This window comes from Anas platyrhynchos, chromosome 2, assembly GCF_047663525.1.
Source record: "Anas platyrhynchos isolate ZD024472 breed Pekin duck chromosome 2, IASCAAS_PekinDuck_T2T, whole genome shotgun sequence".
NCBI classification, from domain to species: domain Eukaryota; kingdom Metazoa; phylum Chordata; class Aves; order Anseriformes; family Anatidae; genus Anas; species Anas platyrhynchos.
Genome location: NC_092588.1, coordinates 158489918 through 158505145, shown reverse-complemented (window position 1 = coordinate 158505145; position 15228 = coordinate 158489918). Strand labels below are relative to the sequence as shown.

The 15228-nt window shown below is 48.8% G+C and overlaps 1 protein-coding gene across 3 annotated transcripts in view; it reads left to right on the top strand.

The window, feature by feature from the left end:
- The window catches only part of SETD2 (SET domain containing 2, histone lysine methyltransferase), a 45539-nt gene that overhangs the window by 6207 nt on the left and 24104 nt on the right, over window positions 1–15228 (top strand). For all 3 annotated transcript variants that reach the window (XR_011807143.1, XM_072033945.1, XM_072033946.1), the window contains exons 3-8: window positions 2352–6796; window positions 8411–8542; window positions 9462–9590; window positions 11915–12038; window positions 13259–13336; window positions 13570–13667. Coding sequence is in view for 2 of the 3 variants with exons in the window: in XM_072033945.1 (XP_071890046.1) it covers window positions 2352–6796; window positions 8411–8542; window positions 9462–9590; window positions 11915–12038; window positions 13259–13336; window positions 13570–13667 (5006 nt within the window). In the remaining variant the exon portion in view is untranslated. The remainder of the gene's footprint in view (window positions 1–2351; window positions 6797–8410; window positions 8543–9461; window positions 9591–11914; window positions 12039–13258; window positions 13337–13569; window positions 13668–15228) is intronic.

Genomic DNA, 15228 nt, shown 5'->3' with positions numbered 1-15228 from the left:
CTAAATAATTTTTGATGCTTCAGGACCACGTCTGCTCTGGCTGAACGTGCTGTGCGTGCTCCTGCCTCCCCAGCGGGCTGGAGAGCTGCAGGGGCACTGCCTCGTGCTGCTTCAGGCGTTCCTCAGCAGTCATTCATCTCCGTGGAGTACTCAGAGCGAGCTCCTGCCGCCTTCCCCCACTGCACTACGCCCACGGCAGCGTGCTGGGGGAGCGTTTGCTGTCTGTAAAACATGAAAGGCAGGAGAACTTTCCCACTATTCCGCCAGTAATTGCTCCCTATTAAATTTCCAAAGCTACCCGTGGAATATATTTTACATTTATGTAAGTCGTGTTTTTTAAACTCGGTGCTATTTAAGGAGAAAAAAATATCCCTGGAAGGGTGAGCATGTGAGGTTGAAGCATTTGTTCTGAGATGCGTGATCTCTGCTGAAGAGATACGAAAAGCAGCAGAAGGAAGCTCTGCAGCTCCTTTTCTTCCCTCCAGTCCTGCGTTTTGTGCAAAGGTGGCTGGGTCCAAACCCTGTTACTCGTCTGTGAGCTCAGGTTTCAGCTCTGTTGTGCTTAGAGGTAGGAAGGTTGTAATCAAAACAACTGGCGTAGATTTCCATAAATGAATTTTGGACGTAAATAATTTCAGCAAAGTTCTACTAAGACAACTCCAGAATGCTGATGCACTGTATTTACTGTGATTTTATATATATATTTAGTGTATAATTGATATAACAGGTGAATCCAGTCCATGATAAGAGTTTGGATTCAGATTTGTAGAGACTCCTTCCCTTAGACATCCAGATACGTGTGAAGATAGGAACCTGATTTCTTCCACTTACATTCTTCCGATGCATACGCCCAGGTCAGGGTAGAAAGGTGTCGATTTCTGGTCACAGAAGGAGAAGAAGTGACCCAACAAACTCACAAAATTATGTCCCCTTGCTCTCGGGGAGGCTGAGCCCAGCATCCTACAGGAGGACGGTCTTGGTAGCGTTCAGACCTGGAGAAACTCCAACCAAGTGGGCTGAACGCTTGGTTTTGTCCTTTAAAAAGGACAAAATGAATTTGTGAATTTGGCTGTGTGCACTTGTGGATTAGTCTGTTGTCTGGGTTCAAAAAATAGATAATTTCTAATGTGTTCATCCCTTTGAAAACAGCATTTTCAGCGGCCTTTCTAGAGATGAGAGTGGGGCAGTGTTGGTGAGGAAGACAAGCACGTGGACGTGCCTTTTTTCAAAATGGGATGGGGCTTCCGTTCCACCACCCTCCTTAATAATTTACCGCGGTGCCTTTAGCCTGAGCAGCTGTGCATTGTTCTGCAGAAGTTAAAGGATAACTAAGCACATCGTAAGTCACCGTGGGCAGCAGGAAACCTCTGCTGCTGCCAGCGATGTGTTCATGCAGTAGTTATGGGAGGGAAACCTCGCCGTGTACGGTGTTCCGACTGCGAGAACTGTTTGCCTTGGAGTCATGCTCCTCGCCCAGAGTGTAATTAGAATAACGCAGTTTGGATTTATGGGGATGAGGGAGATGGAGAGGAGCACCCCTTTAGCACAGCGGGACAGCATTCATTTTGGGGATCGTGCTCTCGTTCCGCTGCGGTGGATAGCGATAGAGCTTCTGCGGAGACAAGCCCGTGGCTTTAAAATAGGTGGACAAATGCCAAGGCAAATAAACACGCTCTGCTTTTTGCTCTGAAAGCTGCTAATCTTGGGCTTTGATAACTGCGTTCTGTAAGGTGAGAGGTGCCTTACTCTGTGTTGACCTGTTTGTTAGCCCGAGACTTGTCGGGAAGGATGAATGCCCGAGATAAAGCAGCACGTGGGAAAGGACGGGGCCTGAAGCTGTGGCTGTAGCTCTTGGTAGCCTGACTCACTCCGAAACCAAACGCATCCAGGTGCAGTCTGCCGGGGTGTGAAAGCAAACACACCTAAGGCTTAAAAGTGCAGGGTGTTTGGTGGTGTGAGACCATAGAAACAGAACAAATAAAGTAGCGCTCTCTCTTCGATTAACTTGGTGCGTCGAACCCCTTCTTTTTTTTTTTTAATAAGAATTAAAAAAGAACTTTCAGCTTGGTTATTAATAAGTCAGTTAAAAAGCCTCAGCCTGAATCCCAGAGGAGATGCTGTTCAAGACTCAAAATGAGCAGATAATTGATTCTGATCAAAAGAGAGGCAGGCTCAGAAAAGCAGCGTGGCTGCGCTGTCCCAGACTGCAGCCCAGGATATCAATTTCTATTTTATAATCATAAAAAATTCACCAGGTAGAAGAAAATTGCTCAGTGCTCCTGTAGAACAGAGTTGTTTTTTTTAAAAAAACCTTCTTCTAACAGCCTTTTTTTTTTTTTTGTCTTTTCCAGGGCAAGACTGAAACCGTGCAGAAAGCTGGCTTTATCAAAGGCCCAGTGTTCAAAGGCGTTGCTTCTAGTCGCTTTTTGCCCAAAGGCACCAAAACAAAGGTTAACCTTGAGGAGCAGGGAAGACAAAAAGTGTCTTTCAGCTTTAGTTTAACCAAGAAAACCTTACCGAACAGATTTCTGACCGGTCTCGGAAACGAGAAACAAAATGAAACTCAGAACTCCCCAGCAGTACCCCTTCAGACTGACTTTAACCCCAAAATTAAAATGGACCTTGGGGATGCTGCCGGTTCAGCTGAGGAGTCCTCACCTCCCAAACCGAAGGTAGAACTGGGGAAGATCCATTTTAAGAAACATTTACTTAGCGTCACTACCAAACCACCGCCACCAGCTGCAGCAGCGACGTTGCCGCCGTCGGCTCTGGCACCGGTAACGGAACCGGTGGCAGCGGCCGCGGATTTCCCGTCGACACCTCCACCGCCGCCTCCACCTCCTCCAACAGCATCACCAGCAGCATCCATGCCAGTTCCCGCAGCAGCAGCCTTGCCACAACTGCCCGTAACGCTCATGTCGACGCTGCTGCTGTCGCCGCCTGTAGAAGCAGAAGTCCCGGCTTCGAAGGAGCCGTGTCGTGTGGTGCCGAAGGAGGCTTTGGAGCTGGACGTCAAGCAGGATGCGGTATCGCACGGTTTGGAAGAGCACGTAACCGTACACACGGCCGAGCAGGTGGAAATAACTCCACAGAAGGAAGATTCCCATATTGGGAAAGACGACGAGGTGGCAGACAGCTCCAAGGGTGCTTCTCTGTGCTCTAGGAAACAGGGTTCGAAGAGGAAGTTCTCCCAGTCCGACGGCGCGTTGCTGGGCTCCGAGTCTGATGAAGACTCTGTGAGGACTTCTTCCAGCCAGCGCTCGCATGAACTGAAGATATCCAGCGCGGAAAAAGAGAGAGATCCCAGGAAAAGCTCTGCGTCGCTCAGGGGAGAAGAACTGGTGAAGTCCTCCTCGCGCTCCAAGTCGGACAGAGATGAGAAGTACTCTAGTTATTCCAAGTCGGAGCGAGATTCGCGGTACTCGTCCTCCCGGTCGAGGTCAGACAGGGACAGACGGCGAAGCCGGTCTCATTCTCGTTCCCGGTCCGATCGGGGCTCCCGAACCAGCTCTTCGTACTCGAGGTCGGAGCGCTCGCATTACTACGAGTCCGACCGCAGATACCACCGGAGCTCCCCTTACAGAGAAAGGACAAGATACTCTCGTTCGTACGCGGATTCGAGGGCGAGGGAGAGCTCTGATTCGGAAGACGAGTACAGGAGGACACATTCCAGATCTAGCGACTCGAGGCGCACGTCGTCCCACTCCTCTTCGTACAGAGATTCAAGGACTTCTTACTCTAAGTCGGACAGGGACAGCAAAATAGAGTCATCTCATGGTGACATGGAGAGGAGAGGAAAGTCTTCTTCAAAAGCAGATAGAGATTCAAAACGGACTTCAGAAAGTGAAGTAACCAAAAGGTGCTCTCCCCTTAATGAGCTCGGGTATCGAAAGGGGACATCCCATTCTAAGCCTGACAGTAATGTGAATTCCTCCCGTTATAAGTCCACCCCTTCAAAGACCCCTGCGCCAAAGCCTGATAAATTTAAGAGTTCTTTCTGTTGTACAGAATCGGTTGAAGAAATAAAGCAGCAGTCTAATTCTCTAGATTTAGAGACCTCTTGTCTAAAAAGCAATGAGATCCGAGTGTCCATTGCAAAAAGATTTGAAAGGGAAAAGACACTTTCTCCATTAAATCAGTTAAATGATTCACCCACTTTTAAAAAGACTGATGAATCAAAAGCTGGTTTTCCTCATTCAAGGTCCGAGGAAGTTGCAGGAAATGAATGCCATGACAGTGTTAAGGAGCAAGAGACTTTAGTAAAGGTAAAGCACGAGCAGTTAAGAACGTGTTTCCCTATGGAAATGAATATAAATGGGTCCCCAGAGGGTAGGTCTGATGACTTGGCAACTCTCAGTGCCTCCAAACCAGAGGATGTCACAGCGTCTTCTGACGATAGCCTGTGTAGGTCGGAAGTGTCACCCGTCGTAAAGACGAGTAAGTCGTATCCATTGCCATCGAATGGATTTGAGAGCACGTATGCCTCTAAAGAGCATGAGCTAGGCGATTCTCATGTGCAGTCCAGCGAGTGTAGCAGCCTGTTTAAGGAAACGGAGGCTCCGGTCCCAGAGCAGCAATGCGAAGCTATGCCTTTGCCAGTGGTGAATGTAGATCACTCTAAAACTTTAATCAAGAAGCTGGATGATCAGGCGACTCCATGCGACAAAACCAAAGAATCAGTTTTTTGCTACATTTCCGATGATGCCACCCCTTCTTTGTACCATTCGGAGGTTGAAATCGAAGCAGAACCAGCAGATCTAAAAGTTACTTCTGAGGCGTTTCTGGACGTGCACGTTGAACCACAGACGGTGACGTGCGACTATGAAAGCCCAGAGGATCAAAATTCCAAGTCGGCCTGTGAAGACGATCAGTATCATATGAACCATGCCCATAAAACGAGCCTAGCTGTGGACAGCTCGAGCAGAGATTCCTCCCAGGACGGCTATTCCCCCCGAATCAGGTTGGACAATCCCATGGTCGCGCAGCATCCCGAGGGCAACGTCCCCTCCAAGTGGGACAGGGCCCCGCCAAGCCAATGCGAGAGGCCAGCACACCATGTGGAAGCTGAGGAGATGCTGGAGGTGGACACCCGGCATGTCGACCTTCCTTCGGCGAAAGGCAAGCTGTCTTTCAAGGACGAGCATTCGTATTACTCCGAATTGCCGCCGGAGCACCGCAGCAGAGAGGTCGTGGTGGAAGAAAGCGCGGTTTCTACCGAGGGACTTGGGTCTGACGACCTGAAAGAGCAAGGCCTTGGCACCTCAATTGAGGACGCCGGGAATGGGCCCTTGGTGGCGTCGGCTTTTCCAGACGCTTTGTTTCCATCTTGCGACGTTGTGGTCACCGCTGAAGAAACTGAAACCCTAACGCAGGCCCCGACGTGTGACAGCAGCGGCGGCGCCTCCGACTTCGTTCCCGCTCGCCATGACGATTACTCGGACACAGCCGAGAGTGACAGCGAGGCGGGCAGCGACGACAGCGAGACGGAGGATTCAGATTCTGACGACGGCATGCCTCGGAAAAGGCTCCAATCGGTTGTGGTCGTCCCCAAGAACTCCACCATCGCCATGGAGGAGAGCAGCCCGTGCTCCTCGCGGAGCAGCCAAGGCAACCGGCGTTACTCGGACCACTGGGACGATGAGAGGCCGGAGCCCAGCCGGCCTTACTACGAAGAGAGGCCGGAGAATACGACGAGTAAGAATGGCCCGCAGGCAGAGAGCAGGTGCTCCCCTCGGGGCATGGAGAAGAGCCCGGCCTCTTCCACCGAGCTCAGCAGGAAGGAGCCCGAAGAGCTTCGTCCAGACGCTTGCCAGCCTCAGAGCGATGGTGTTGACAGCACGAGTCAGGCAGATTTAGCGGCGGATTCCGATGGCAAACCCAACCAGGACGAGAGGCTGAAGGAGCTGGTGTCCGCGGGTAGACCTGGTGGCCTGCAGGAGGAGCAGCCATTTTGTCTGCCCGAGAGCTTGGAAAGCGCCGATAACTCCCGACACCAAACCAACGCTTCCCAGCCCGACAGCAGGCAGGGGAAGGGTGGGCTTAATCAGTCTGGCCTCGGGGAGTTCTCCAAGGTGGATGGTTTTCATACAGCAGAGGATTTGGGTGGTTTAGGCTGGGATTTCTCCCAGCCGGAGAAGCCCAGTAGCACCTACCAGCAGCCGGATAGCAGCTTCGGGGTCTACTCAGGCTACGTTTACCAGCCAGGTTCGGGAGCCTACGGCGGCTCTCAGAACTACTGGCAAGGCAACGGTTATTGGGACGCAAGGTCTGCTAGCAGGCCTTCTGGAATTAATTACGAACGGATTCAAGGGCAAGTGCCGGATTCCCTAACGGAGGATCACGAGGAGTACGAGGAGGATGACCGCTGGGATGATGAGTGCAAGGCTCGTTTTCCCAGCTCCCCGAGTAAATTCCACGCTCCTGAGCAGAAAGAGGCAGGTTCTGTGCAAGCCCACGAGATCAGCAGCAATTCCACCAAGGAGCCGGGCTCCGCCGGTGAGAAAAAGGAGGAGGTGAAGGCTTTGGAAAAAAACGACGTGAAGGAGCGAGGGCCGCCAAAAAAAAGGCGCCAGGAGTTGGAGAGTGACTCTGAGAGCGATGGCGACTCGAGGGAGAGGAAGAAGGTAAAGGCAGAGGGGGAGCAAGCGGAGGCGGCACCGCAGGACTCCTCCATGGTCGGTCGCTTGTGCATCATGGATGACTTTAGAGACCCGCAGCGCTGGAAGGAGTTTGCCAAGCAAGGCAAGATGCCCTGTTACTTTGACCTGATTGAGGAAAACGTGTACTTGACGGAAAGGTAACTGAGTTTTCTTTAATTTTATTTTTTTCCTTTGACTGTAGCAGATTTCAACTTGTATTTGATTCTGTGATAGCTTTTTTTTGATTTTTTTCTTCCATTTTTTTTTTTTCTGTGTTTTCTGCTGTCCACCATTCATATGAACCCCCCCCCAGTGGTGGGGCTGCAGTAGAGCCCAGAGCAGTGCAGCAGCATCACCCCCAGGCCTGTCAAATCTCATTTTTTCAGAGTCCCCAGAGGACAACCCTCAAGACAAAGGGAAATCTGGGCACGGGAAAGGTTCTGGACACACATTGAGTGTTTTCAAAGGCTTTGGGTCCTTGCACGTAATCATTTATCATCTCAAACAAGTTATTTTAGCTCCAACAGCTGCAATTTGAAATACCAGAAGTGAGCTGCTGATTGATGAGTCCTTCTGCATGGGAATATTGACCAGGATGTGATCCCTTGGAAAAAAAAAAAATCTGTTTATGAGCTTTGGGCTTCAGTAAGTGTGTTGCTTCAGAGCTCAACAACCTTCAGCCTTGCCCAAAAATTGCAATCCCTCTTTAATGGAGCTCCGTATGGGTTTGTAACCCGTCTTTATTTCTTGGGCAGCTTGGGGTAAGGCTTGCTCATCGTACATGCCCGTTAAAGCTCCTTTCTCACCTCGGGATGCCTCCCTCTCATAGTCTGAGGCAGAATAAAGCAGGGCTGTTTTTCAAACCCCCAAATAAACACCAAACCCTTCTGCAGCGAGGGCACGGCAGCGGTGCGGGGGAGCTCCACGCGTGTGGATTTACGCGCTGTGTTTTTTGTAGTGGGTCTTGATACTCCAGTGTTTGTTGCTTCATTTGGCTGCTCTGAACTGTGTTGTTCGCCAAAATGCTTTAACACATTTATATAAAAAACACATTCTTAATTCAGAGCCTGAATATAGACCACTTACGTGTAGACAAAACTTGCTGTTTATTTCAGCCCAGGTTTTTTTTTTTTTTTCTTACGCCTTTTTTTTTTTTTGTCTTGCTGGGATCCTCACTCCAAAGCATTTCCCTTGCAAGGGCTAATTATCTTATGGGAATTAAAATATCACTCAGTAGATGCCTTTGGTGCCCTACCTTTGCTGTAACTCCAGTTTTCATATATATATATATATTTAAGTCATCCTATTTGACAGTAAAGCAGAGGTTTAAGTAGCTAAACCCTTCAATTTGCTTTTTTAAAAGAATTCTTTTTAAAAACAATACACGTGCTCACTAACGTTTTATGTGTTAATGTTTTAGAACATAGGTTTTCTCCTGGCCTTTGAATCGGCGAAGCCAAACGGGGCATTGCAGGATAGCTGAGCTTGGAGGGAGCTCTGGAGATTGTCTCCGTAGCGTTACGTCCGATTACAGAATATAGGATTTCAAAAGAGGCCAATCAAAGCCTTTTATCCTCTTAATTTAAACCTTATAACGTGTGCTATGTGGTGAGAAGTCTTTTAGTTGTAAAATTTAGAGCTGACTTTTCTGAAAATTGGCTTCTTTACTTGTATGATGAAATTAAAGGTTTTTAGTCCTGCCTCTGTGTGCAGGTACGTACATGGGTGCACACAACTATCTCAGCTGTGTTTCAATGACTTGTCTTCCGCAGGAAGAAGAACAAATCTCACCGGGACATCAAGAGGATGCTGTGCGAGTGCCCTCCTCTCTCCAAGGAGGAACGAGCTCAGGGGGAGGTCGCTTGTGGAGAAGACTGTCTCAACCGCCTGCTCATGATCGAGTGGTGAGTCCTGCTTCTTGAGTGGCCACCGTTGTACATGGGATGACTTCGGAGCCCCAAAAGGTGTTCAAACCTTTCTGGTCGTTGGCAGCAAGTTGTCTTCACACTCTTATTTCCAGTGGCTGCCGTGGATTGAGCGTCAGAGCCCACGTACCAGCGTTTAGATCTGACCTTAGATCTTCTAAGCCAGTGCCTTCCTCAGTAACCTCCTGCTAAAAACTGACTGCAAAGGCCTGGAGTCCTCTGCTCGTGAGGTTTAATTCTCCTCTGTCCTAAACGTGGTTGAAGGGAGAGAGAGAGAAATGCAGATGTAGCTCTGTGTGAGATCCTCATCTCCTTTCGCTTCTCCTTTCTTGTCCCTGCTCTCCCCAGAGCCTTACCAGCCTTCTGCTCTTGTCTCCTCTCATCTCCTGGAAGAGGTTTGGAGGCCAAGGAAGCTTTGCTTGGCGTGAGCAGGAGGCAGGGCTAGGTGCTTGTGGTTGGGCTTGATGGTCACGGCAAGGGATTGGCACCCTGGCATGTGGATCATTACCAGCTGGGGTGGAAGGAAAGGAATTGCGTGGCAGAAGCATTGCCCTTTGGTTTTAATTTAGCCCAGGCAGCAGATGTAGGGAAGGGGGAGATCTCAGGGGAAGAACCCATAAAAACGTGGAGAGAATTGGCCACTTCAGCCCATTTTGATTATACGACGTGCGAGTGCAGTAGCATTTGGACTGAAAATGTTTTTTTATCTTCTTTCCAGAAATAAATGGTCTGCATTTGCATGTTGACAGTCAGATGGTTATGCTTTTTATAGCAAAACACATTTGAAAGTTTTACGCTGCATTTATTATGGCTCCTCGGTATCTCTTCCCCATCTGAGCTGTTTCTGTTGCCGCCGTCGTCCTGCTGGGAATTGATTTGTTCCATTTCCTTCCCTTAGTTCTTCCAGGTGCCCAAACGGCGACTACTGTTCCAACAGGCGCTTCCAGAAGAAACAGCATGCAGATGTTGAAGTGATCCTCACTGAGAAGAAAGGTTGGGGACTCAGAGCTGCCAAAGATCTCCCATCGTAAGACTTTGCTCTTGGAATGACGTAGCTGTGCTGTTTGACTCCCTCGCGAGTGGAAAATAACGCGCTTGCAGTTTCTTAGCTTCACCGCTGTTAGGAGATGTGCTGAATTTCCTCCAGTTTTCTGTGCTGTCCTTGCTCGCTGTCGTGTGTTCCCGGCAGTTACCTGCATGTACGTACCCTAACTGAGAATTAGATCACCCACTGGGGTTTTCCCCTCGTCCACCAACCTGTTCTCAGCAGGCTTTCTGGCAGACGTGCCTCTAGCTTCCTCTCGTGTTTCATCTGTGTTCCCTCCTCTCCGCGTTTGGCTCCGTCCCATCGCTTCAGAGGAGAGTCTGTTCTTTTTCTCTTCCCACCTCTGTGAAGCTTTTCCTCTTCTGGAGTCTTCCTCCTCCTGGCTGCGCTGTACGGAGAACCTGTGGGGCTCCTTCCTCCCCCGTTAGCCTGTCGTTAGCCAACTGCTGTGCTTCTGAGTGCTGGTTCTACATCAGTGATGCCTGCAGACCCAAGTCTGGTTTAGACTTGTATCTATTCAGCTAAACACAGATTTTTTTTTGCATTTTTTTGCACCTGGATCCATGCCTTGGTGCACAGTTTTGCTGCTGAGGTGCAGCATGTGCAGGGAGCAGGTCTGGGCCAGGAATGCCCTCTCACCAGGTAGGATAGACCGAGGAGTTGCCGGGAGCCTTCTGCCCCACCAATTTTTCTCATAATCACGATAAGAAAAAGAGCTTTAAGTCCTCGAGAGAAGAAATAGGACTGCGTAGTTTCAAGGAACTGCTTGGGGCTGAAGCACGAAGGTGCAGCAGGGAGGAGCAGGACAAACAGGAGGCAAATCTAGGGGATTTTTGGGAGTGTAGAGGCTTTGCCACGGGAGAGTGGCTGCGTAAGGAGTGGTGCTCTTACAGGCTGCGGGACATCTGGATGGTTTTTTTACCCCAGGTTCAGACAGCATCATTTGTCGTGCGTGTCATCCGAGTCTGGGTCCCCTCTCGGATCCTTGCGGGGCCTGCAGGAGTCAGCTGTGAAGCTCTGCAGATGAACAACAAAAGGCTTTGGAGGATAAATTGGTGGCGTGCCTTGCTGCGAGGAAGCAGTGCTGTGCTGCTGGGAGTTTCACCAGGCGCTGGGATTTACATTTCAAAAGGCTGCGGGGATGGGCACGGGGAGTCTGCTCAGTCTCAAGTGCATGAGAGAGACTGCGAGCTCGAAGTCTATCTGCCTGGAATTTAATTGTGCAAAGATTTTCTCTAACTCAGGGTATTTCAGTGAGTTTCCGTGGAAACTGATTTATTTATTTTTTTGCTTCTGTGGCAGACAAAGATTTCTGTTGAGGAATCCAGCAATGGGTTCTGACACTAGGTATGCTGTAGGTCTTCCAGCGGTGTCTTTTAGTGCTACATCAAACACCCGAGGCTAATTCAGAGGGGAGATTTGACTGCTTTAGGGGAATGCCAAGTTATCTAAGATGCACTGGAGACAATTCTGCTTGTGCAGGTGTATTTAACCCAGAGAGCCTTCACCTGGGTTTAGGTGCTGCTGCCCCAGATGGACACATCGAGCCCAGTTTTACTCCAAGTTTTTAGGAAACCTTTTGGAAGCCCAAGCTCTGCAGGTTGTCTTGGAGATGTGGTGGTGAACCCTGCGGCACGCTGGGCTCGACGACTTCGAGGAACAAGGGGAAGGAAATAACCACATGAAAACAACCACGCGAAGGCCGCCTCGAGTGAGAGAAGAAAGAAATGAACCGAAACAAGAGCAGCAAAAGGAGCTGCTGCAGTTGGCTCGTGTTCGTCAAGGGACTTGGACGCAGTTCTTCAGCGCTCGGTGCAGAGATCTGAGCCTGGTGCTGGCTGCAGCCTTGCTTTTGTTTCTGCTTTGCGTTGGTTTTGTTTCATCCCTGTCTCTTTGGGTGGAAAACCGCTTTTTTTGGTGAACAGGGAGATGGGGGAAGGTGGACGTAATTTATAAACGAGGGCTGGAGGGGAAGGGCTGCGAGGCCACCGTGGTTCTGCACAAAAGGTCCCTTCCCAACCAAACCATTTTCTGATCCTTCAGGCCAGGAAGGAAATAGGATGGACACAAGGAAAGAGGTGATGGGTTCAGGCAGATACTAAACAAGGAAACTTGGGACAGGCAGCAGGAAAACCTAACAATTTTTTATAGCAGACTGGAGCATGCCGTGGAAATGGCAAGGAGTGCAGCGGGTGAGGGTTGAGCTGGCCCTTTGCTGTGTTGGGGTCAGGGTAATTGGTGCTTCTCCTCCATCCCTGCTTCCAGATTCACCTTTCCTAAGGCTTTCTCCCTCGTGTGCTTTGCAGGAACACCTTTGTGCTGGAGTACTGTGGGGAAGTGCTGGACCACAAAGAATTCAAGGCGCGTGTGAAGGAGTATGCCCGCAACAAGAACATCCACTATTACTTCATGGCCCTAAAAAATGACGAGGTGAGCGGTCAACCCACCAAAACTCTGCTCGGTGTGAGCACAGTGTGTGTGCAGAGCAATGCTCTGAGCCTGCTGTAGGTGTTTTTTTAGGGGAAGGCCACTTGGGCTGTCTTACTGCCCGTTTTTTAATCCCAGCCTGGTTTAAGAGAGGTTTTGTAGCTTGGCTGTATTCCAGGGTCCTTAAAATAGGTGAGTGGAAGAGGAGGAACTGTCCTTGTGGCAGTGGGAAGGGATGGGGTTATGGGCCCACCCCTTCCACATGAGCAAAACCCTTTTGGGAGAAACCACGCCAGCACCCCAGAGCTGCTCAGAGCTGAACTTTGTTATTTTACCAACACAAACCACTCCAGAAAACCCAAGAAACCAAATTTCCTCACTCCCCCAGCCCACAGAAGTAACGCTAAACTGGGCCGCTTTGAGCTGGCGGCCTCCCTCCATGCAGAATTACCGTCATTGAAATATTTATATGCCAGAAGTCCTCAATTATTTATCTTTGCTCCAGCTTATCAGCTATTTTAGACCCACGGAGCTGTGGAGCTGCAATGCAGGGAGCTGCAGCGCCGCTTACCTTGGGCAGTGGGCCCTGGCCTGCTGCGAGCGAGGTGTATAAATAGAAATTTAATACCCTATTCTGCTTGTCTCTCCTCTGAAGATATTTTTTTTTTTGGGTCTTGGTAGCTTTACAGTAAAGGAGCTAAAAATACTTTTCTTTTCCCTCCACGTAAGCGATTTTGGTAGCTGCCACGGGATTGTTCCGTGATCCCAAGGGAGCACAGGGATGTATTTCCCCCAGTTAGGGAGGGCGCAGTGATCCAGAAGGCAAATCTCCCATTAAAACACAATCTGCGTGGCAAAAACGTTCGGTTTCACCAGCCCAGATACTCGTTGTGCCACGTATCAGAGGGTCAGAAAGCGATATTAAAAATTTAGGATTCCCAACCACACTGAATTGCTCTGTATTAATTCGTCATGAAAACTAAGAACCACAGACTGGTTGCAAAGTGTTCTTTTGGGGGGGGCTTTTATTATCCCTGTGAAATCCATTCTCTCCAAATCAAACAATTTTGATAGCTGAGGGAGGAAAGGTGGGTGACTTGTGCAGTTCTCCTTCATGTTGTGCACAAAAATGCCTCGTTCCTGGGTACACTCCCCAAAATTTCTGCCTAGAGCACGGGGAGGAGAGGCAGTCCTGCTCTATTTGTTGTTTCTTTCCTTTTTAGATAATAGACGCTACCCAGAAAGGAAACTGCTCCCGTTTTATGAACCACAGCTGTGAACCAAACTGTGAGACACAAAAGGTAAACTGCTGCTTCGAAGCTGCTGCTGCTGGCTTCTCAACTTCCCAACTTCTCAACTTCTCATTAGGCAAATGTAAACCTTTGAAACGGGCAAGTGCAGCTGATTCACTTAGCAGATTTAAAACTTATCACCCTTGCTTTGTGAAGGATTAGTCTTGCTAATTTAATAGGGAAAAGAAGCCAAGCCTGGCTTTTGTGGTAATTGTTGTCATCTCGTTTTCTCCTCGCCTTAGTGGACTGTGAATGGGCAGCTCAGAGTTGGATTTTTCACCACCAAACTCGTCCCGTCGGGTTCGGAGCTGACGTTTGACTACCAGTTCCAGAGATACGGGTAGGTCTCCCCTCTCTCTGCTTAAGCTGCTGTAAGTGGGTTTTTGGGAGTGTTGATGAAATCCTGCTACAAAACTGAAAGCCTCACCTAGCAGAACGGTTGTAATGAGCACGAATTCAACTAGATAAAAAATCACCTGGATAAATTTTCATCCATTACAAACAAGAGATTGTAAGAGGAATTTTCTGTTTTATTTAATATTTATTTTCCAGTATCGCTTTATTGCCTCTTTCTTACCCTTCATACCATCTCCCTGCAGTGGAAACTTCCCAGATAATTACCTGACTGTTTCTTTCTTCTGTCTATTAATTGGCCAAGCTCTAGGCTTTGCCATGCTGTTAAATAATGTCTCTTCTTTCTTCCCCACCCATTACTGTTTTACAACTTAGCAAAGCTTGCAGGGGCTGTAAAAGCCTAGCAGATAGCACGTTTCCTCTTCCTGCCTGGCTGCAGCTTGGGCTTTGCTCCCTTCTCTGCACTTGAGCTGAATATTTTCTGTTACTGCTCGTCCAGGTGAAACATTTCCCTCTCTTCAAAGTGATCAGCACAAAACAGCACCTGACATTCGTGGAAGGACCTGCAATTACGAGATTAATTGTGGATCCAATTTATAATCCCTAGGCATCTTTACCGAATTTAGCAGTTTAATGAGTGCCTCTTCCTTTTTCCTTCTGGATCCTGCTTTCTGCAACAGCACGGCTCTTCCTGTAAGCAGAGGCTCAGAAATGCATTTTTAGTTGTGTTCCACATCGATTCATGCTAAAATGTCAGACGCTGTCACGTCGTGTTCTGTTCCAAGCATTAATCAGGCACGGATCTATGAAGATGAGGCAGGATTTGGCCTGGTAGCTCGTTAGAGCCCCTAGGTGGGATTCATCAGCCTGAATTTGCACGTCACAAAATTAGTGCCTTGTACCCAGGCGGGTCAGCACAGAGCTGTCTCTAAAGCTGGGAAAGTCACTATTCAATACGCAGTCTGTAGGGCCATCATTTTATTTGTGTCTGTATTAATTTGGCTAGGTTTGGTGTTACGTCTGGGCTCTGTCTCCAGGGAGTTTTTTAGCTCTGATCTTGTTCGTACCCTTCCTGATCTCAGCTTCTGCTTCACACGAGACCCCGCAGTTCGGCTTCTCCATTTACCATTGGTACTGCAGAGCCAACTTCCTCCACTCTGTTTCTAAAAAAAAAACACAAACAAAACAAACAAATAAAACCCTGCACACTCTCCCAAGCAATTTTGACATACAGTTTAAAATTTATGGCATGCCAAGTAGAAAATACAAAGGCTTTGTAAACATATTGGCTGAAGACAAAGCAATTTAAATCTCTTGTGCTGTCCATTGCTGTAATCTCTGCAAAAAAAAGTCTTCCACCTGAATCTTTCTACTTCTGTGAACCTTCAGCCTGTTCTTTATTTTGTTTTGAGCAATAAAATGCAAGCCTTTTTCCTAAGGAACGTGTGATTTTGGTTCAGACCCAGCAGCCCCACCTTCACCTTTCTGGTTCCTGGTTCTTGACCTAGGAAGAGCCTGGAACTGTACCAGGCTTTGGTTTCTTGTGG